The sequence below is a fragment of the Achroia grisella genome, unplaced genomic scaffold, assembly GCF_030625045.1.
Source record: "Achroia grisella isolate CSIRO2021 unplaced genomic scaffold, CSIRO_AGI_Agris_v1 utg537, whole genome shotgun sequence".
Taxonomy (NCBI): domain Eukaryota; kingdom Metazoa; phylum Arthropoda; class Insecta; order Lepidoptera; family Pyralidae; genus Achroia; species Achroia grisella.
In genome coordinates, this window is record NW_026712923.1 from 1,684,904 (window position 1) to 1,709,116 (window position 24,213).

The 24,213-nt window shown below is 38.1% G+C and overlaps 2 protein-coding genes across 2 annotated transcripts in view; one reads left to right on the plus strand and one right to left on the minus strand.

The window, feature by feature from the left end:
- LOC131847513 (uncharacterized) overlaps positions 1–24,213 on the plus strand; it is a gene marked incomplete at its 3' end in the record, with an annotated part of 41,512 nt that overhangs the window by 2,241 nt on the left and 15,058 nt on the right. The window lies entirely within an intron of this gene.
- Positions 1,222–5,072, minus strand: LOC131847541 (uncharacterized). Its single transcript, XM_059197123.1, has 2 exons — positions 4,534–5,072; positions 1,222–1,964 (listed from the first exon to the last, which is right to left on the minus strand). Exons 1-2 carry the CDS (start codon positions 4,730–4,732, stop codon positions 1,378–1,380), a joined length of 786 nt encoding a protein of 261 aa, XP_059053106.1. The 5' UTR covers positions 4,733–5,072; the 3' UTR covers positions 1,222–1,377.

A 24,213-nucleotide genomic window follows, 5' to 3' on the forward strand; every position in this document is an offset into this window, starting at 1 on the left:
GTATCCCACTGGATGACAGGTTGCGTTCTTACAGAAATATAGCAACAATGTCTTCAAAATGTATACTTTCTGTAACTGTCAGGGTTGCAAGAAACTGCTAGTAAAATTGCTGTATACATTGTTTTTACATTTTTATGTTATGTTATCTAAATATATATAAACGAAAGGTGACTGACATAGTAATCTATCAACGCACAGCCCAAACCACTGGACGGATCGGGCTGACTTTTGGCATGCAGGTAGATGTTATGACGTAGGCATCCGCTAAGAAAGGATTTTGATAAATTCCACCCCTAAGGGGATAAAATAGGGGATGAAAGTTTGTATGAAAGTACTGTAAAGCTGCAAAAACTATACCTAATAATAATAGTTCTTAACGCGAGCGAAGCCGCGGGCAAAAGATAGTGAGATTATATAAGATAAACAAGTTTTGTAATACTATTTAACAAACTTTTATTTAACTTAGTTGGTTCATACATTGTCCTTCCGATTGATTACTAGATATGTATTAAGGTACCTAACTACTTATATTTAACATTTGTATAGTCTACCAGCGTGCTGACCATCTACTCTCGTCTAGATGGCACTGCTTTCTCTCTCTCTCTCTTTCTCTTACATATTTATCGAATATTTAATGACATCTATTCGATTTGAAAGGTTGTTATTAGTAACATGGTTTCATTACGTATGGGTTACATTATTACGCATCGCACCAAAACTGTGCCATTCCTAAACAATCCTAAACCTTTCATTTTTATGTTCGTGACGCCTATTTTTTTTAATTAGATAACATTAGAGTGTATTTTAACAATACAATTTAATTTTGTAATAACTATAATAAAATTTAAACTTCAAAATTACACTTACAAACAAAAATTTCAGTCGTATTCAACAAAGTACGTAGTGCAGTGAGATGCGCGTCAAAAGAGTACATTGTAAGTCTCGTTCATAGCAACTTGTCGTTTTACAACCAGCCGAGGGCCATATCGGAGCCGCGGAGGGAATCGCTCCGAATTGTTTTCTACATCACATCGAGTATAGCAAAAACAGGAGATCTACTCTGATTTGTAATCACAATATCAATTTCAATTCGATCAATTTTTGTACTGTTATTATGAAGCGTAATCAAGACTTAACCAACGATAATTAGTGCTTTCAATTGCTTAAAAATTTGGGATAAATGTGTTTTTAGAGAATTAAAAAAAATGCGAACTAGTTCAAATGTTATTGGATCGAATTTAGTATCCAGAGTAGACCGGTTTGATTTCACACCGTGTTTCCGCCGAGACGATTTTACACCCTCCAGAACAGTTTCAATATTGCCTCAGTACAATAAAAAAAGTACTGAACGAATTAGATGTATGTAATGTTCGGTGGTTAGTCAGAGTCGACTGTGCTGGCGGACTCGTTCTCTGACTCGTACGTCATGTAGGAGGTGCTGTTGAGGGGGTTGTTGGCGGCGGCCGTCTCCACCTTGATGTCTTCGACGCCGTCCATGTAGGCGCTGAGGTCGTCCGTCAGCTCGTCAGGGCTCTTCCTGTGGCTGACGTCGTCCGATCTCCTGGTGCATTTAGTACGCATCGTTTTGATCACGTTCAATATTTCCACTTTCGCAGTCAACTTCTCATCGTCGCTCATCCGCTTGAAGGACGGCACCAGCGACAGCAGGAAGTGTTTGTCTTCGTCGATGTCCTCCAGGCAGGTGTTCGCTGGTTTGGACGTGTTCCTCTGCAGTAGTACCCGCGGTGGTGACCTCTTCGGGGGCGCCGCCGCCGGCTGCTGCTGGCCTTCCTGTACGCCGCTGCTGTCTCCGCTCCCCAGGTGTGGCAGCAGGAACGACATGTGTTTGAAGTACACGTACCTCTTCCTCTTGACTATACGTCCACCTTTCGTCTTTCTTTCCGTATCTAACTGCCTTTTGAAAGTATCTCTTAGGTTTCGCCATCTTTTCATTAAATCTGTAACTGTAATAGTGCAACATGTTAGGATCAATATGTTACTGGAAAAAGTTTGCGTGAGTACCTCAGTGTCATCCTACATCAGTGGCTATGTAACATATGTACTTTGCAGGCTGTGTTTCTGTTGTAGAGAGCTTTACTTTAAGCAGGGAAATTACAGCATAAGAGGCACGACTTTTAGTTCTCTATATGTAAGAGTATCGCATAATTACAGGTGTGACATGATAATGTGATATCCGCAGTGCTGTCCATGAGTATAGGCGACGGTTTGTGTTTTCCATCAAGTGGGTCGGCAGCAAGTTTACCATTCCAATTTCGGAAAACAAATCTGCATCTAATATTATCTCTCATCATAATAATATTATAAAAGCGGAAGTGTGTCTGTCCGTTAGCTGTTACGAGTACACAGCAAATAGGATTGTAATTAAGGTTGATTGTATCACGGTGACAGACAATATATCTGTTATCTTATCTAAAAAAGGCGAAATCGCGGGTAACTGTAGTGTAATATAATTATTATACCCATTAAAGTATCATGTGTATTTTATATATTACCTAGCTACTCGCCCCGTCTTCGCCCGGGTATACATGTATTACATATATAAAACTTCCTCTTGAATCACTCTATTTATATCTAAAACCGCTTCAAAATCCGTTGCGTAGTTTTAAAGATTTAAGCATACATAGGGACAGACAGCGACAGCGACTATGTTTTATACTATATAATGATTTCTATAAGTATAAGTAACCCTTCAGACGAAACAATCGACTGCTCAGTGCATATGCAGCTATATTTATATTTGTGCTCAGCGAAACTACATATTAATTTTATTTAACAAAATAATAAACCGTATTGAAATTTCAACTTTCCAGCGACATTTTTTTTTTAATATTTTGACGGGCAGAGCCCGTGACGATGTTCTTACTTAACATGCTATGACTCATCAGAAAACAATTAACGTCCTTACAGAAAGACCATTAGCCCAAGAGTTAACGAGTTCTCAGAATATATATACTATATAATACAATAACAAAGTATTTATTACTATTAACAGTGTCTCGTAGTGCACACAATGGAACTTGTCAATAACAAACTCTGATGCACTGTTCAACAATACATTTCATTTCGCCTTTTGGTTTTTATAAAGAATAGATTTAGAATAGCATCTAGCCGTGGAACAATTAGAAGCAGTAATAAAAGTACATAATAATATCGACTAACTCGAAGGTATACAAATAATAAAAATTATAACGCCTGCTCAACACAATTAGCAAAAACTACGGTTATAATGTTGGCTTTAATAAAAAGTAATTAGTCAACTCGCATTGTAGTCTGAGCGTCTGTGATAAGCCTAAGCTCTTAAATACATATTACAATTAACATGTTAATCGCCACGATAATATCAGAAAAAAATTCACATGCGCCCTGGTAGTTTTATTACATAATTCAGTTAAAAATGTATCAAGGAAACTAATGTATCACAGATTTTGTTTTTGTCAAACTTCCCGGAAAAACACTATTTTTTATGTGACACATATATGACTGAGATATTATTTTTTTTGGGGGTGGAGGGGATTGTTAGTAATGTGAATTAATAACCTCATTGCTAACAATGTACCACATCAGGTTGACCTCCATGTGGTTCCCTCTTTGAAACCATCGTGATAAATTCCTAGTGAATTGTCACGATGGATTAACTGACCTGACCTCATTCTCATCTTATCATCCTCCACTGGTGCTCCACCAGCGTAAACCAATAGCGCAGACGGAAGCATCATTTATTGTCATCGCTTGAAAAAAAAACTATGGAGCACAGACGAGGTTGTAAATGTATAATGTAGGTACACGGCAACTAGGACAGGCCGTGTTTGTTTCTGACCTACCTACTGTGCTATTACGAACAGGTCAGTTATAGATAGATTTGCAGAATAGTTAAATAATTTGCCAACTAACAGTGCTCTATGTATTGTGAATCTATAAATTTGATTGCATTATGATAATGATTGGCATTATCGTAACATTAGGCTACATACAGTACCTATCTAAATATCATGTTATATATAAATGTATTTATTAAAAATCACGAAAAATACAAATAATATGAATGCGATTTAACGCTAACACATAAGTAGGTATTTTGCGATACTTTTTGTGGACATCTACGCTCTATAGAATAGAAATAATCTTTATTCAAATAAACTTAATATAAGCACCTTTGAATAACCCCGTTTTTTTATTTTACTGCTCATTCATAGACTCATCACAAGAAGAATGAGCAAGAAACTGGTGTAGTGTATGTGACGTGGAGCTGTGGCTAACGAGCCGATATTATGTCGATAACAACTTACATATAAAAAGACATAAATAACAAATAAGTGAACACTATAGTGTACATAGAGGTACAATGTATAAAAAGTTTTCAAGTCCTCACATAATTCCATATACAAGATAAAACCTACATAGGTACGTTCCTATGTTAATGTTTACATAGTGATTGCACGTGGCCGGTCGTTCCTCCCCCTCCGTAGTGTACCTACTGGCTGGTGCACTCATTAACCATCATGGGTAACCTACCTTTGGATAACTTCTCGTGCTCCGGAAACGATTCCCATGGCGGAAATAGCGATTTTCCAATTTCATACCATATTTTATTTTTGAAATGTAAATTGGCTCTCTCTGTGCCGTCTTTGGTATATAGAGCGGGCCACTTTTGCACCTCGCGGATTATATCCAGAGGGTGGATCTCTTCTAACAATTTGTTTCTTACGCTCATCGTAATAACATTACAAGATATTTGCAATCATAAGCTACAACAAACAATAAGGTTGCCGAGCGTGCACGAGTGGTGCCGATACTGTCCGAACAGTGAGCCGGCAGGTGACGTGACGTCGCGTTACGCACCGCGCACCGCCCGATAGGAGCTACTACCAACCGCGCCAATAAACACTGCCACTTCACAAAGTAGATCACTACGGTACTGTTCACGGACTATGTACTATCATCTAATAAACTATACATTGTAACTATGTATTCATGGGCTTAAATATGCTAATGGTAGAACACAGTATGGCAAACTATGTGACCGTACATCATATGCGGCGGTACAGTACGAGCCCGCGCGGCGGAGTGCGGCGAGCAGCGACTAAGTGCACCCCGCCCGCAGCCCGCACCTCTACCCGCCACCCCTCACTATAAGTTTTTAGACTTTCGACTGCAGTCCGCATCCTGATAATGGTAACTAATTACCTGGGGTACCTGCATACAATATTACATTATATAATATATAGGGTCGACAGCCATAAATTTATTGCTAAAATATGGGTATTGTTTGCCGTTGGACTCCATATTATATATCCCGCGTAATTGAATAGGAAGTGTTGCGTTCACCTTAATTAAGGTTGCCACCTATTTAATCTATATTAGGTATATATATTAATTAATATTATAAAGCTGCTGTTTGTTTGTTTGAACGCACTAATCTCAGGAAATACTCTTTTTGTTTTCGAGGAACACTTTGAGTTATATAACATCACGCTACGACCAATAGGAGCGGAGCTGCAATGAAAGATATTGCAAAAGTTGGTGAAATGAAACGCAGACCAAGTTGCGTGGATCAGCTAGTAATATATAAATGCCATAAAAGTATTTTTTCTTAATTATAACAAAATAGTTTCGTATGTTATTTTTCATTATTTTTTTTATTGCCGTGTGTATTTTTTAGTATTCTTTGTTGGTTCAACTGACAAATTTCACAACACAAACATAACAGGATCAATTTTAAGAAATTAATTATTCATGAAATATGTTTACAAAGTTAGCTTTGTGCAAAGAACATTCCAAACGAGTGCTAGTGATATATTTTTATGTAAAGCGCCATCTATGGAGCTGGGCGTGAATTACTAAACATTACCATGAACGTCAAGAGAGGTTTGTGTTGACTAGTTTCGCAGCATGATTGAATCAAAAAAGTTAGCTTAAAAATTAAGTATTATCGCATGAACAAATTGCTTTTATATAGCTAGTGAAGCTTTTAAGTAAGACTGAAACTCTTGACACATTTTTATATTCACCTTAATTATCAGAAATAATCTACATCACAACCGGCCCGCTCGACTACACAAATATTTCGCGGAGTTTCCGAAAACGGGACAACTTTGCGTTCGTAATTGTAAAAAGGGACAGTCCCGTTTAAAACGGGACGTCTGGGCACGTTAGAATAATATATGTATGTATGTATTAACCATTCAGATTAAAAAAATAAATAAAAACTACTACTTTTTTTATACTACGATGGTGGCAATAAAGCATACGGCCCATCTGATGGTAAATGGTTACCGTAGCCTATGAACGCCTGAAACACCAGGGGTGTCACGTGCGCGTTGCCGACCCATTATGGCTTTTAAATTACTCAACTGAGGGCATCCCAAGTCTGCTCTGCAGCTTACAATACTCGGTCAAGAAAAAACGTTCAAGTTTTTGTTCTAAGAAATTATGTTCCTGTGATAACTTACTTTTATTATAAGAAAATTAGATGTCCCGGCAAACGTTATTTTGCCATGAAAATGTAGGTACTAATATCGCTTTTAAAAAGCCGTTTCTAAGGAGTATAAATACGAAACCTGTCACATGATAATTTTATATAAAACTAGTTGTACTCGCGGCTTCGTCCGCGTGGAATTTAACTTTATTTTTCTAAAATAAAAGTAGCCTAAGTTACTCCTTATTACATCAACTACTTGCCAATAAAAGTCTCGTGAATATTGGTCCAGCCATTTCAGAGATTAGCCAGAACAAACAGACAGACAGACAAAAAATGTAACAAATGTTATTTTGGTTTATGTACCTATTTATATTTATATGCGTGTAGTAAGAAACGGCTATTACAAACAGACACTCTAATTTTATTTATATGTATAGATGTATAGATAACATAATGTCCCAGGACAATTCACACAGTGTCATATAGTCCCAAGCTATGAAGAGCTTGTGTATGAGTAGTAGACAGCTGATTCCTGCGCCGCGGCGCCGTGGGAGTGACCGCCGCTCGACCCAAATCGTTTTCTTACTTCTCGCCGCCGCTCCGGAAATATCTAATACACGTAGGGTTGCCAACTTTTTTTTTTAAAAAAAAAACGTTCGATCTGGTTTGGATAGGTAAAAAATAAAATATTAGGGGGAAAAAAATAATTTTCATATTTCATGTTTTTATTGCTTGAAAGACGTATTTTTGTGTGCTTTTAACACTACAGTTATAGTGTTAAATGCACTTAAAAACAACAACAGACAAATGTCACAATTCACAATTGACATCTAACATTTCGTTCAGTAATTATAAATCGTTAAGTACCCATAATGAATATTTTGTTTTACGCATCACAGTGAAGGTTGAAAATAAAGTATTTTTGCATACTTTATGATAATGATTACCAAAAATAAAGTAGGATACGTTATTATAAAGTGTGGTTGGTAACCTTAAATACACGTCGCTATAATACACACTTATCTACTTTGGCCAGTTTGGCTCGTGAGCTGCCTGTAATTTTATGATTACCCAAACCTGAAGTGATTTAAAGTACCTCAGATAACTGACATCGTTTGAGCCTCTGCTCACAGCGCCAGTGGATGAGAGGAGGCGCTCTCCTTATTCGCCGTTATGTTTTTTTTTATACTACTATGGTGGCAAACAGGCATACGGCCCATCTGATGGTAAAGGGTTACCGTAACCTATGGACGCCTGAAGCACCAGCGGTGTCACAAACCTTAATATACCCTTCTTGAAAAACCCCATGTTGTAATCTCGTGAGAAAACCTCGGTAGTTCATTCCACAATCTAATGCTACGTTTACATTCAGCCGCTTCCCCTGCCACTCGCGCTGAAATATTGCCGGGCGACAACTGAGCGAGAGGGCTGAATGTAAAAACACGCTGCCACTCGCGCTGCCAGTCCTTTGACTCGCGCACGAAAAACCGACAATCGAGGGAGCGTCGGGCAGCGCGAGTGGCAGCGACAATGGCATGGGAAGTGTTTCAACTCGTGTTTACACTCTCGCGCTGCTCACTTCCCTGCCCACTCGGTCTGAGTGTAAATTGGGTATAAGTGTACGCGGGAGGAAGCTCCTCTGAAACCGCGCTGTCCGAGACCACTTTGGTTCCAGCGTGTGGACTTTTGATTATTCTCAGAAAAAGCGTGATATTACTATTCGTAATAGATTTATTATTTTTTTTTTGTAATTATTGCAACAATTTTAAAAGTAGATACATATAAAGAAAAATAATTTACAACAATACATTAGAGAAAGAAAAAGGTACAGATGGCGTTCTTATCGCTGACGGAATCTCTTACAGACGACCCCTGGAAGGAGTGTTAAATAAAATAAAGTAGGGCGGCGCGGCACTTGAGTGGAAATAACGTAACAAAATTAAAATATTACATATTAAAAAAAATATATATATACCTACATTATTACATTCTTATAGTCGAATAAATTACAAGTAAATTACAATACTACTATTACTATTACAATACTACAAATAAACTTAATATAAGCACTTTTGAATAGTCACATTTTTTTTAATTCTACCACTCATTCGGAACGCAGACTCACGAGTCTGCATTACAAGAAGAATAAGAGAGAAACTTGTGTGTGGCTCTTTTATATAAATGTTGTTTTAAGTAGATTTACAGTAAGAAGGATTAGGCATGCGACAAGGAACATGCAAACCGCTTCACATTTAATCTCTGTTCAATCGGATAACATTGTCAGCGCTATGAATTTTAAGTTAGATATTTTCTACAAAAACATTATTATCATTTATAAATTCTTCAATTTTATAATAAGCTTTTTTACAAAGAATTTATTTTATAAGACATTTGAATATTTTTTGTGTCATACGGAGAACAAGAAAGGAACCTACTAGACAGTAAGACGACTTCGATAATATATCACGCTCTACAATATGACCTTAGCGTTTGCATTTCATCGCAAACAAGTTTCTGTTTGAGTTGAAATAGTAATAGGTATAACTAATTATTGTACAGAGACAAAAATTGATAAAAAAAAGTTAATATAAATAATGAATAAATATGCTAATCATAAGGCGGCCTTATCGCTTAAAGCGATCTCTTACAGACGACCAAAAATTTCTGTGAGTCTAAAACAATATGAATATAAATAAAATTAACGGCGTTGTATCAACGGAGCCTCGTATCATGTAATGTAGGTACGTGACTCATCTGTGATACGGATTAGAATAATAAATATGATTAAACTGCAAGAGTGGCCGGTCTCAGTGAGATTGTGAGTAATGTAGGTAGATAGAGCACTTCCTTCCGCGAGACCTCGTGAAACAGGTCTCGGTGGAGGCCGGCCGGCCGCGCGGCCCGCGGTACAGGCCGCAGCCCGCAGCCCGCGGCCCGCGGCCCGCGGCCCGCGCTGCAGGCCCGCGGCCGCGTCGCTTGTTGCCGAGTATAGAGTGGTGTAGTGGCCAGTGTGACGCGGTCGCTGTCGCGGACCGCACGCTCTTCCAACGCACGTCAGTTAGAGCCCCCCGGGCTGAACTGAGACGAGCGTTTACAAACAAACGTACACAAACACGCGTCCAGTGTTACGACACTTCCACGCTCGAAGCGGAATCGTGTCTCATTAAAATCCCTATTGGGAGTTGAACACGGTCGCGTACTCGATACGATTCTATCTCGACTTGTAAAGCTCGAAAGCTGTCTGTCGGGTAGTTTATCGGCTACGTAACTTCGGAAGAAATCTTCGAATCGACTACGATCAGACTGCGTCGCAGGCCGGTGACCGGTGCCTCACGTGGAGCTGCCGACCCTGCGCTGGTGGTGTTGTGAGGAGTCGCTGGTGGTGAGCGGTGCGTCACCCGCCGGCCGTCGCTCTAGTTAGTATCGATTTTCTCTACGCCTATTTTAGTAAAAGCTTGATAGCCGCTACTAATGGTTTCCATTAAGGTAACAGCTGAGCGACTTGCGAGTAATTCTCTCCCAGTACACTCCCACCATACTTGACTGTTACTATCATACCCATCGTCCCACTTCTGGGCACCATTCTTCTGTTGAGAGGAGTATTTACCTGTCTTGTCTGGCGAAGTCTTGTGTAGATGTTTATTTAAGATTATATTTTCGCCATATTTTGATGGTAAAAAGAAGTAGAAACAATATTGTCGTTAAGATATGGACTATTAATAAAATATACAATTGTTGAAGTTGCAACATGTTGCAGATATTAATAATATTTTCCTCTTAAAAGCTTCCAACGCGACATTATTACTGTACCTTATATGAAGCAACCTTTTCAATTAAGATAACAATTATTATAATCGGTTCAGCATTGACATTCTGTTCAGCAAAACTAATAAGAATATTAAATATTATCCAAGTGCAATCGACTTGGCACATGTATTGTGCGGTAGAGCGCTTACCAGAGTACCTACTAGGTGTGCACTGTGCACTGTGCACTGTGCAGTGTGCACAGTCAGTTACATTCTCGGATCTTAATGAACCTTGTGTGGCCTGGTATATAATTTATTCTCAAAACTAGTCTATTTCTGCCGTTTTGTCTGTGCTGATATAACTACATCGCAGGAAAATGTAGAAGGTTGTCGCGTGTTATATAGTATATATGTACTACTCTCTACCATATGTAGAGTCTCCACAAAAAGTTTGTATTTATTATGTTTCAAACATTGTTTTTATTACTTTATATACATATAAAGAGTTATTGTGAGTTATTCACAGTTCTAAAATTATTATGAAGTCATGTGATCACGAGTTGGTCGGGGATTTCAACAATCACGGCTATATTTATGTACAAGTGAAATGTCCGTCTGCCGCATCGTCGCTAAAGTTGTTTGTAACTTTATAAATTCTTGACTTGTGCCCCCCTTATAAGCTAATAATTGTAATACATTATATATATATTCATATGTAAATAGTTTTTTATTTCTATTAGCTAACTTTCTTTATCGACCTCGAAGACGAAAGCTTTTATATTAACTACGGCGAATTTTATAACTCGATGAAACAGGGTAGTAAATAGGTTACAATAAAAGTAGATGACTCAGCAGTCAATTAACATATAAACTATTTCTCAGATACTGGCCATTGTATCACGTAACTCGTTGTCACACCACCACTGTTATGTAGGCACTAGGCAGGGACGCTTGGATCCCATTATTTCCAGACAATTTCATTACGAGGTAGGTAGTTGCGTAACTCAGTTTCAAGGGTAAAAGTAAACAGTCTGTTGTGAGGGGCAGTGCTGTAAAAGGTGAAGGTATTAGTTCTCAGAAGCCCATTATAACAATAGGTACCTATATACTAAGTTAACACTATGTACGTAACTCCACCGGCCCGCGGGCGCTATTAAAAGCCTTCGTTCTCTAGAACTTAAATTGACCATTAAATTATGATCCCATTAACTATATTAGTAACTAGCTGTCCCGCGACTTCGTCCGCGTGGAATTTAACTTTATTTTTCTAAAATAAAAGTAGCCTAAGTTACTCCTTAATACATTAGCTACCTGCCAATAAAAGTCCCGTCAAAATCTATTCAGCCATTTTAGAGATTAGCCGGAACACGCAGATAGACAGACAGACAGATAAAAATTGTAAACAATGTTATTTCGGTGTATATCCCGTATTTATATTCATATGCATGTAGAAAAACACGGTTATTTCAATATTACAAACAGACACTCCAATTTTCTTTATATGTATAGATAAGTTCGTCGTGTCGTATCAAGTGCCCCAACATTTCCCCGCTTATTCTCAATAACATCTATGATCTGTCTCTCTTCTTTAACCCTTACAAGCACTTCCTCATTCCTTTTTTTTTTTAATTGTTATAATATAAACACTTAATTTTGTTGTAATTTAAACTTGTTAGGCAGATTGTTGTAAATATTCGTTGTGTATGGAAGTATTTGATGTGGTATGGACGGTGTCCCGGCGGCTCCACGCCGCTCGTCTCACGTCAATATGCGTCCATTAGCATTGACGTAAGTAGCTGTGAGCGCGCGACTCTGGCTGCGATTTCTGTAGACTGTAAATAGGGTTGCCACCTTTATTGTTTTGTAGGTAAAGTACGTTGGTTATTATAGGTTAGAAAAAAAGTAAATAATATATATATATATATATAAATAAAATTGGAGTGTCTGTTTGTAATATTGAAATAACCGTTTTTTACTACACGCATATGAACATAAATACTGTACATACACAAAAATATCATTCTTTTACAATTACAATTTTCTGTTTGTCTGTCTGTCTATTTCTTCCGGCTAATCTCTTAGCTGGACCGATTTTGCCGGGACTTTTTTTGGCAGGTAGCTGATGTAATAAGGAGTAACTTAGGCTTTTTGTTTTAGAAAAATTCTTTTATTTTAGAAAAATAAAGTTAAATTCCACGCGGACGAAGTACGGGAACCTCTAGTATCAAAATACAATTTATTTTTCTCTATTATTATATTTAAAAACATATTTTTATTGCATTTTGCAGTTTGTATCCAATCAGTATCTCTACTAAATAATTGCACAGCATCTTTACAGTATATATTTAAATTAAAATAAATAATGAATAATATGGATTCAGTCAGCACCAATTGATAAATTTCGTTTAATGATAAGATACATACGACTACATTTTCAAAATCCCAAATAAACCAAATCATGCGAAATAAAGTATTTTCGTGTACTTTATTCACATAAAGTATAGTGTACAGTTACCTGAAATAACGTACAATACTTTATTATAAAGTACGGGTGGCAACCCTAACTGCAGAGTATATTTAAATAACAAATATGTGCACATCTTAAAATAAATGAGTCTCCTGCGTGGTATGAGGCACTCTCATTACACAGTCTAGCCTATTTCTGTGATAACTTCTGGTCCGGTTTGAAGGAAGTGATATGACAGTGAAATACCACAAGCCACAGGAGTTCCTGCTCCTCCCAAGTATCGTCACAATTTTGTGATATCCGTGATGATGTTCATGTATTTACCACATTTGTAGACTTACCACTTACCACTTTCGAATAGAGCCTTATATTATATGGTTATATAGACTCATATAGAGTTATATCTGTGCCACTAGTAATATGAACTGCTTCAGATCTAACGACACCTGGCGACTACGTCGGCCAGATAGCCCGAATTAGGAAGGAACTGTTTTTAGGAAGGAACTGTTTTCTTGTATGAGATGAGGTTTCTGTATATAATATTAATGTATATGTGTTATAAAATTGGAGTGTCTGTTTGTGATATTGAAATAACCGGTTTTTACTACCTGCACATGAATATAAATACAGTACATATACCAATATATTTTTTTACAATTTTTGTCTGTCTGTCTGTCTGTTCATTCCGGCTAATCTCTTAAATGGCTGGACCGATTTTCACGGGACTTTATTTCGCAGGTAGCTGATATAATAAGGAGTAACTTAGGCTACTTTTATTTTAGAAAAAAAATATATTTTATAAAAAATACATTTAAATTCCATACGGACGAAGTCGCGAGTACAGCTAGTAGTACATAATAATGTGCATGAGAAAAATTAGTTCCGCTGATAACCCGGCCACAGTCCACATCAAAAACTTGCATAATGTATACCTACCTACGTACCCACTCTAAAATTCTTACTGTTCACTTCAAAGGACTAACTTCAAATTCTTTGTTGTGAATAATTAATCACTCGCTGAACAGTTTACCCGACAGGCCGTGAAATAGTTGGATGTCTTCATTTCCAGTCGCGGCTGATCACTTTTTTTTAATGTTGATATTAATTTTAAATGTTCAATTTAAATCGGAGCGACAAACAAGTCCACGGCGACGGTAAGTGGTATACGTGAACGGACATCACGTTATCATGTGATACCACTCGTGTGTTTTTTTTTATGGATGATAATGGAATGGTGCACCCATTCGCACTATCGGCTTACGCTGGCGGACCGGCACCGGTGGAGGATTATATGATGAACATGAAGTCAGGTCACATTAGCACATCGTGACAAATTCACCAGGAATTTATCACGATGGTTTCCCGGGGGAACCGCGTGGAGGTCAACCTGACATGGCACATAGCTAGTAATAAGGTAGTGTACTGAAGGTAGTGAAAGAAAAACAAATAATCTAATTAGTAGCCATAAGTGGTCCAGTCCTGTGTGTCCTGTGTGTCCTGTGTGTCCTGTGTGTCCTGTGTGTCCTGTGTGTCCTGTGTGTCCTGTGTGTCCTGTGTGTCCTGTGTGTCCTGTGTGTCCTGTGTGTCCTGTGTGTCCTGTGTGTCCTGTGTGTCCTGTGTGTGTGTCCTGTGTGTCCTGTGTGTCCTGTGTGTCCTGTGTGTCCTGTGTGTCCTGTGTGTGTGTCCTGTGTGTCCTGTGTGTCCTGTGTGTCCTGTGTGTCCTGTGTGTCCTGTGTGTCCTGTGTGTCCTGTGTGTCCTGTGTGTCCTGTGCGTCCTGTGCGTCCTGTGCGTCCTGTGCGTCCTGTGCGTCCTGTGCGTCCTGTGCGTCCTGTGTGTCCTGTGTGTCCTGTGTGTCCTGTGTGTCCTGTGTGGTTGATGAAGCCCACTTTATTAACAATTATAAAATGTCCTACATTAATAACGTTTTGATTTGCTTTGAATAATAAATTAAATATTATTGTTCTGAATTCTTAATTTCAGTGCCTTGTTTTTTTTATGTGAGCATACATCCGAAACAGCTTACAAAGGCGAGACTAAGGTACCTTCACAGACGACATCTTACAGTCCATCTCTGATAACTTTAAAACTTTACATAAAAACATGACGTCATCCGAACCTTGAAAAACTTCAGCCTCGGTGATCTAGTTTTAGCACACCGCTTTACTTTCAATAGTCGCTGGTTCGATTCCTCACACGATATAAACATTTGTTTTCATGAGTATGATTTTTTTGTATCGGTCTGAGTATTTTCTATGTATGTATTTATAAAAATATATAAATCTAAGTATTTATATTAGCTATCTAGTACTCATAAAACAAGTTCGTGTTATGTTGGGACTAGATGGCGTTGTGTGAACTGTCCAGGTTATCATTGTTACACATTTTTCCGTAGAGAAAAATACTCGCATAAAAGTATAGAATGATGATGACAACATCATACCTCGTACTGAAGGACATGCCTCGGTAGGAGTACATATTATATAGTTAATGGGTACATACAAGCTCACATTACATGGTTATTATATATTATTAAATTGCACCGGCTCATTATATGTAATCAGCGCGACTGTTGACAGCCAGAGAATACCATCAGATGTTAAGTACCTACGTCATATATAATATTTAATTTTGTGTGCAAAATAAATGTAGTTGTGGTGGGGTGCTCGTTAGGTGCCTTCTGAGTAATCATTGATAAAGTGTAATATCATTAACATTTGTTATCTTATCACAATCGTTGCTTCCACTCGGTATTTTTATCCATTCCCTTCATGTATATATCATATTTTGTTTATTATTAGTTTCGGAAGATTGCAAAGATATACACACATCGTGCCATCAGCAGTCTGTTTTAAATAAGTAGCTATACAGGCAGTCCTCGGCTTACGTCGCGTCGTTTCCATTTACGTCGTCGAACTTACTTCTGATAATAAAGTATGTATGTATATAATTTGTTATAAATGCAGTTTTTTTTAAATTTTGAGTCCATGTGGATACTAACCCTTGAGTTTTACATGTAAACATATGAAAAAATATATCTAGACTTACGTCGCGTATTCCGAGAACCAACCAGGCCGTAAGTACGAGGACTGCATGTACTACAATATAATATTATATACAGCGGCACATATATGATTCTTAAAGTTTAGGTTTTGGTTTTCCGTGAGGATATTGCAAATACATATTTACGGACGTCGAGTATAAAACAATTTTTTCCTACTGCTGGTCGGCCCTGCTTAAGTACAGGAACAAGTAGTCGGTTCTGCTTTATTTAAAAAAATCTCTTGCAGTAGTTAATTGACGGTTTTTATAACGTACGAGCAAGATTCATTGACAGGTTCTTTTATGGATGATAATGTAATGTTAACCCTGTCTGCGCTACGGTATATACTAGCGGGGCACCAGTGTGGGGTGATAGGTGACAAAGAAGGTCATAGCCCACCGTGAGGCATCTAAAAATAAATCAGTCACGATGGTTTCCAGGGGGAACCACGAGGAGGTCGACCTGACGGGGTATATTGCTCATTGACGTGTTGTACAAAGCAAATAGTTGTACAATTGCAGTAAAGTGACATGTCGCCGTGTGCGGCTCCTTCTTTTCCTATTGTAACGTATTATTTCCTTGTTTTGAGTAAAATAAAACTAATTGACAATTGTCATCTAATTAGTGAGTGAAGTCTTGATTATGATTCAAACGAACAGTACAACAATGGCCTGAATTATAATCGATATTGTGATTACGGTACAGTAGTAGTAGGCCGCCGGCCGCCGGCCGCCGCCCGCCGCGCCGCGGCCCGGCTCGTTACTGGCTCGACAGATCGCGGTACAACACACGCGCCGCTGCAGACCTGCAGACCAACGCTCGCTGTGTTGGGGAGTATTATGGATTTCTCATTTGGTTATTATGGTGTTTGTAATAAAACTAGGTAATTGTCGATAAATGAAAATAATTTGCTTCCGCATATTGTGAAAATATCAATTCCAATGAAAAAAACAAAAGAAAATAAAATTTGAAATTAAAAACAGACACTCAGATTTTCTTTCTTTGTATATATAGTTGTATTCTTCTCTTACAATATTTGATATAAGACTATTGTTATGGATCGGTGGACTGTATGGGTGACTGAATGATGAAAACACTTAGTTTATAATAATATAATACAATTGCGAACTATCTAAAAGACAATGAATCAATAATTTAGATGTATCAAAAAACATAACGTATAAAAAGAACTGTTCTAAAAATATAAATTTAAAAATAATAAAAATATCAACAGTTTGTGTCGGTCGGTCATCAACTACATTCAAGACCGAGCATTCTGTGATACATGCACTTCCTATGTACCCAGAGTTGCCGGCCGACTGCGCAAAGTTCTCTGTAAGAATATGGTTATGATCACATAGAGGCAGTGCTCTGGGTGTACTATATAGTACAGTACATGTACCTACACAACACGCGGGCGGGGGCGTGGGGCCACGTTATCTGGGAGCACCTCTGCGTGGTGAGTGGTGAGTGGTGCGTGGTGCGTGGTGAGTGGTGAGGGCAAGTAACGGTCCGATAGGTGCTCCCGTTCTATGAGTAATTGTTTCACCGATAACACGACACTCAGCGGCCCGCTGGCAAACGAAAGCCGCTCGAGATGAATGGACCAATAACACGTTTATTTCATTTTCAATCTGTAATTAATTAATCTGTTTACAAAACAATTAACTGGCTGTGCCCGTAACTTCGTCCGCGTGGAATAGTGACCTTTGATATTTAATAATTTAATCCAAATAAGAAAAGGTTTCATCAGTCTAGCTTCAAAATGACGAATATGTCTACAAACTTTCCCATATTCCCTTTTATTTATTTTAACCATTTTTACAAATTGTGAATGTTATATATTTAATCAACTGCTAAAAATAGATTTCAAACTTCTAGCTTTAACAATGACAGTACTTTATTACACCTTTCTTCCACTTTCATCAATACCTTTTTTCGCATTAAAAAGTAACCTGCGTACTCTCTCAAGGTCGAGATTGTCTATGTATCAAATTTCATCTAAATCGGTTCAGTCGTTGGCGTGAAGGCGAGACAGACAGACAGACAGACAGACAGAGTTACTTTCGCATTTGTAATATTAGTAAGGACAATAACAAGCCTGTTTATAATTGTACTCGTATACATCGTACACGAGTATATTACATCTCGTACATGTGTACACGTTGTAGCCTCCATGGTCTATATCTATACATATAAATAAAATTGGAGTGTCTGTTTCTAACATTGAAATAACTAGTTTTTACTACATGCATATGAATATAAATACGGTACACACACCAAAATAACAATTTTACCATTTTTGTCTGTCTGTCTGTCTGTTCCGGCTAATCTCCGAAATGGCTGGACCGATTTTGACAGGACTTTTTTTGGCAGGTAGCTGATGTAATAAGGAGTACCTTAGGCTACTTTCATTTTAGAAAAATAAAGTTATTTTCCACGCGGACGAAGTCGAGAATACAGCTATTCTTACAATATATTAGATATCTTTATGTCCGTTTATGTATTCGTACCTACATACTTGGCATCGTTATAAATGTTTAACGTCCAACTGCCCGGCCTCCAAACACCATAGATGTTCCAATGAACAATTCTGTACCAGCTGCATAATTATATGTACTCATATTACTACTGCCTGCATATATATGTTATGTATATGTTTGAACACGTCTGACCTCGAAAACGCAGAGAGTCTATCTGTACGAGGTCGCAACCCCAAAATATGTTCCTCATTAGTTTCCACACCCCGCATCGACCAGGCGCCACTTACTAGATTGCTGATGCTATCATTTATTAGTTTTATTACACTTACCATGTATGAGTTCGATGAGTTTGGCTGAAAACACTGAAAAATAGATGGGCGCAATGTAATGGGCGTTCGTGAAATGTTTTTTGGGTCACGGTTACAATCTGGCAAAGTTATATATCTAAATATATATAACTTAAAGGTGACTGACATAGTGATCTATCAATACACAGCTTAAACTACTGGACGGATCGGGCTGAAATTTGGTATGCAGGTAGATGTTATGACGTAGCATCCGCTAAAAAAGGATTTTGATTAATTCTATCCCCAAGGGGAAAAAATAGGGGATGAAAGTTTGTAAATTTTAAACCGATCGGGCTGAGACTTTGCATGCATAAATATACTATGACGTAGGCATCCCCTAAGAAAGGAATTCGTTAAATTCCACCCCTAAGGGGATAAATTAACACGAGCGAGAGCAAAAGCTAGTTAATATTATAAAAATGCTTGTGAAAATATGGTATACATACCGATAGAAAGCTTTCATCACATATTATCAATCATGGTTCATATCAGTACTAAGAGTTGGGTGGAATTTTTAAGAAATGTGATGAGTTCAAGCTCTTTCATAAATGTCCTTTAGCCGAAGTTAGAGATGAATCCCTTTAACTTAGTCTTATGCTACCACCAACTTTTAACTACTTAATGGATATATATGACTGAGGACTGAGCCGTGCATGCAGTGGTGTAGCTACCCAAGGGCTAGGCGGGGTAGTGCCCAGGGGTCCTCAAGCTCAAGGGGTTCTCGAACCCTTACCAGAAAATCTCGATTGAACTGAACTTTTCAAAATAAATATGACAGGTGGAACCCTACTTTAATCATGGTAACTCAGTTGAAAGCTGAAAGAAGATGAAAGTTATATCTTCGGAATTTCCCTAAATTCTTTCTGTGGGTTGGCAGTGTTGTCAATTTGACGGATATCGATATGTACGTTTTAATAAAATTGTAATGTAGGGGCCCCATTTTTTGATCTGACCCAGGGCCCTTGGTTACCTAACTACGCCACTGCGTGCACGTGGTGGCAGGAAGCAAATCAGACTCAAACAAACTTTACATTGAATAACTCCTCGCAGAGAACTCTCCAGATATAATAAGTGGAGCATACAAACATACGCAGACTTTCTTAGTCTAAACTATGAGTATGAGTGATTGATATCAACAGATGATGGATGACTCTGGATGGATGGTATCTATACTATTCTATACATATAAATAAAATTGGAGTGTCTGTTTGTAATATTGAAATAACTAGTTTTTACTACATGCATATGAATATAAATACGCCACATACAGCGAAATAACATTATTAAATTTTTTGTCTATCTGTCTGTTTGTTCTGGCTAATCTCTGAAATAGATGCACTGATTTTGACGGGACTTTTTTTGGCATGTAGCTGATGTGATAAGGAGTAACTTTGGCTACTTTTAGATTAGAAAAAATCTTATATTTTAGAAAAATAAAGTTAAATTCCACGCGGACGAAGTCCCGAGTACAGCTAGTATACTATAAATATATAATCATACAAATATTCTGGTGACGTCGATGTGTATGCAAGAGGTCTAAACGTTGTCACATTCCGATAACAATTCTTTGGTGAGTGAGTTCACAATATGTTGACTATTTTTTATTTGATTCTCTGCTATTGTGTCTATTTTGCCATTATATATTTCTATTATTAACAAATACGTACTTCTTATTTTTATGGCAACTAAATGTATTTTCCCCAGTATGTTGCGACGACTTTTGAACACTCTGTCGCGTTTTTAGATCTTCCTTTCCTTTCCGCGTGTAGGATGTGGGGCACTAAGGACAGTTCAATAGATGGGCCATAGTCTGGGATGACGCTACGCAGTCACAAGCCTCCTTTGAACCGACATCCCATTTTACCAAGTTGTACCTGCAGCGGCCCGTCTGATTTTAGTGTTAGAGTTCTATACCATGTATGGATGTAAGTCTGCCAGACGCTGCACAGTATGAACAGCAAACGGTAAAGTCTAGCGAAGACAGCTGGCTACATTCGCCGCCATTTTTACTGGGACATCTTAAATTAATAACCAAACGAGAAACACTGAATCACTGGCCACGCCACGCCAGGATTGGTACATTAAAAAGTCCTAATGTCGGGCTACTCGAACAAATACTCAAATAGACTATTGCTATTGAGTAAAAACAACATATGCATGATGACTAGGGCCCTCACAGGACACTGCAAATTTAACAAACGTATGGCAAACCTAGGCCTATGCACAACAAAATTTGTAGATTTTGCAGATTTTGAAACTGAGAGGAAGAGAAAACGCCACTACACATCCAATGTAGATGTAGCCCACTCATGCATAAAAGAAATATCTCCTTTGGAAAGTTTACACTCTTTCCCGAGGAGATAAAAACCATCGCTCCTAAGAATAAAGCCCTAACGCCCTCTGAAGAAGGGCGAGCACAACAGATCTATGAAGGTCGCAGTGCTACAGGTCCAAGTACCTGACAATAGCCCAAACAATCCAATAATAAAAAAACACTCGCCGGCCTGAAGGGTGGTAGTTTAGCGATACAGTATTCATTATGCGTTGGTACACACTTTACAATTGTGTGACGTGACCACGGGGTCACGTGGGTGGTGGACGTTGAGCGACGGTCTGTATGTGTGTGTGTGTGTGTGAGCGACCTCGGTCGTCCTGCAATCCGCCATCGATCCCGGCCACTAACCCCTTGTAATCCATTTATTTCAGTGATTCCACCCGACAAGTCACCAAGTACCCACCAAACACTCGTAAAAGTAAAATGCGTCATAAAGAAACATTAGCGAATCTTTGGATCTATCATCATAGTCGTTTATTTAATTTAACTACTGTTTGCTTGACAACATATAACTGTGGAACTACATATTCTTTGAATTTAACTTGAAAGTGCTTTATGGATATCTCAGAATATACTGTCCTCCCTTAGGTTAGTTAGAGTTACTATTTATATAATGAAACCAGCTGCGCGTAACTACGTCTGCGTTTCATTTCACCACCTTTTTCAATATTTATCATAGCAGCTCTGTCCCTATTGGTCGTAGCGTAACGTTATATAACTTAAAGTCTTACTCTACAAATGGACTATCCAACACAAAGATCTTTTCAATTCGAATCAGTAGGTCCTGAGATTAGCGCGTTCAAACAAACAAACTCTTCAGCTTTATAATATTATTATAGATTATACTACCCCACATGTTTCACCATAAACTCCGCGCGGTTGCTATTACTTCCCTCCATTTTTTCATGGAAAACAAATATCGATATCACGACAGAAACAAAACGAAAACAAAAGTAATTAAAGAAATTGCGGCTTTAATACAATTATGTTGTTTAGTACAAAATTGTATGTAGAGCAAACATATTTACATATCATTTTAATCGAATACCGGTATTATGATGGCAGAGACATGGTTGGCCTAGATTAGTTTTATTTTAATTCTGATAAGAAATAAATATTTATAATAATATAGACTTTATGTGCCGCAAAAGTGAAAAGGCAGCCAACTCAGCATAATTAGATTTTGATATTCTGTTGGCTCCTTACTTATACCACAGATAACATAATATTACACTTATACTAAAAAAATTACATAATTATTAAACTTCGAGCTCTTTATCAAAATATATAAAGTATGAATAAACTGTAAATAATGTGATGTTATCAAACTACTTATACAATCAATGTAAAGAGAGCAAAACAGAAATGTCGTGTGTGGGTCGTCTGTGATACGAGGTGGACCCTTGTATCACATGTTATAGTCAGGAGGAGCGTGTATGAGGTGCAAATTGAATTGGTACTGAAATATCTAACAGCGATTTTCATGTACTCCTCAACACAAGGAGTCTGGACCCGTCTTTGACATTATTGAGTAGTTTTAGCTTAACATTATGTATATTATATAAATTACAATACAAGACACTGCTTCTAATTAACCCGCTTTTCTTATATATAGAGGAAATCACTCCGTAGTATACGAGTATAGTCTGTTTTCATCAAATGTATATGAACCAAAATGTTACAGACAGACAGAAACACTTTGATAGTTATAATACACTACAACTAGATGTAGACGCAACTTCGTCCGCGTGGAATTTTATTTTATTTTTCTAAAATAATAGTAGCCTAAGTTACTCCTTGTTACATCAGCTACCCGCCAAAAAAGACCCGTCAAAATCGGTCCAGCCTTTTCAGAGATTACCTGGAACAAACAGAAAGACAGACAAAAATTGTAAAAATGTTATTTTCTTATATGTACCGTATTTATATTCATACGCATGTAGTAAGAAACGGTTATTTCAATGTTACAAACAGACACTCCAATTTTATTTATATGTATAGGTATTAATCTTAATTGTAGGTTATATTATTGAACTGGTCGTGTGTGAACATTCAAGTGTCACAGTCTTGAGAAGGTCAATGCGAGACCTTTCTTAGACAACTGTAGGGATAATCATCGGGTCACGATCTGCCGCGAGGTGAGGTCGCCCGCCGCCCCGCCGCCTGCTACCGGTGCTGTGCCATGAGGGCTTGTAAAAATAACCAGTGAGTCACAGCGGACACCCCTCCCCGTCCCCCGTCCCCCGTCCCCCGTCCCACGTCACCCCCCACGGACCACTGTACACCCACCCGTACACCCCGCGAAAACGTAAGCCCATAGCGCAAGAACGAACCGAGCCAATATAAATAATAATATATATCACTTGTACTCGTACATATGTACCCGCTGTGATTACTTTAACAAAGTAACAGCTACTGGCTAGTTATAAATAGTAAATAGGGGGGAAAGGTGATTGTCAGTAATGTGGACCGATGACCCCATTGCTAGTAATTGCTAGACATGGGGTCATCAGGGGGAACGCGTGGAAACCATCGTGATAAATTCCTGGTGAATTTGTCACGTTGGGCTGACTGACTGACCTCATGCTCATCTTATCATCTTCCACTGGTGCCTGCCAGCGTAATCTGTTAGCGCGGGCGGGTGCACCATTCCATTATCTATACATATAAATAAAATTGGAGTATCCGTTTGTAATATTGAAATAACCGTTTTTTACTACATGCATATGAATATAGATACGGTACATACATCAAAAAAACATTTTTTACAATTTTTGTCTGTCTGTCTGTTTGTTCCGGTTGATCTCTGAAATGGCGGGACCGATTTTGACGGGACTTTCTTTGGCAAGAATCTGATGTAATAAGGAATAACTTAGGCTACTTTTATTTAAAAAAAATAAAGTTAAATTCTACGGGGAAAGTCGCGGGCACAGATAGTCATCCATAAAAAACAATAGGAAACAGAGCATTGTATAACATGTATGTATGTACGTAAGTGCGGTGTTTATTTATATCTAAACTCCATGTGGTCACGTTATACCACACTTCTTTTCGTCAAAGAAAATAGGCCCCCCGGCCCTCCTACACTCTAGTGAGAGAGCTCCTACACTGTGCAGCACTGGCGGTCATCGCGGTGGTACCGTGTGACACGTTACTAGGTCACCGCGGTGGAGTTTGTTACTATGATTAGAACTTTAGAAGGTACACAACACACGACACAGACATACGTTCACGTCTTAGTTATATATATTTTTAATATATTTTTATTTGGGGTTTTTTATCTTGGACATGTCAACCCCACTATTACAAACTAATCGTAACAATTGTTAAAATTAATAAACACAATCAAATAATT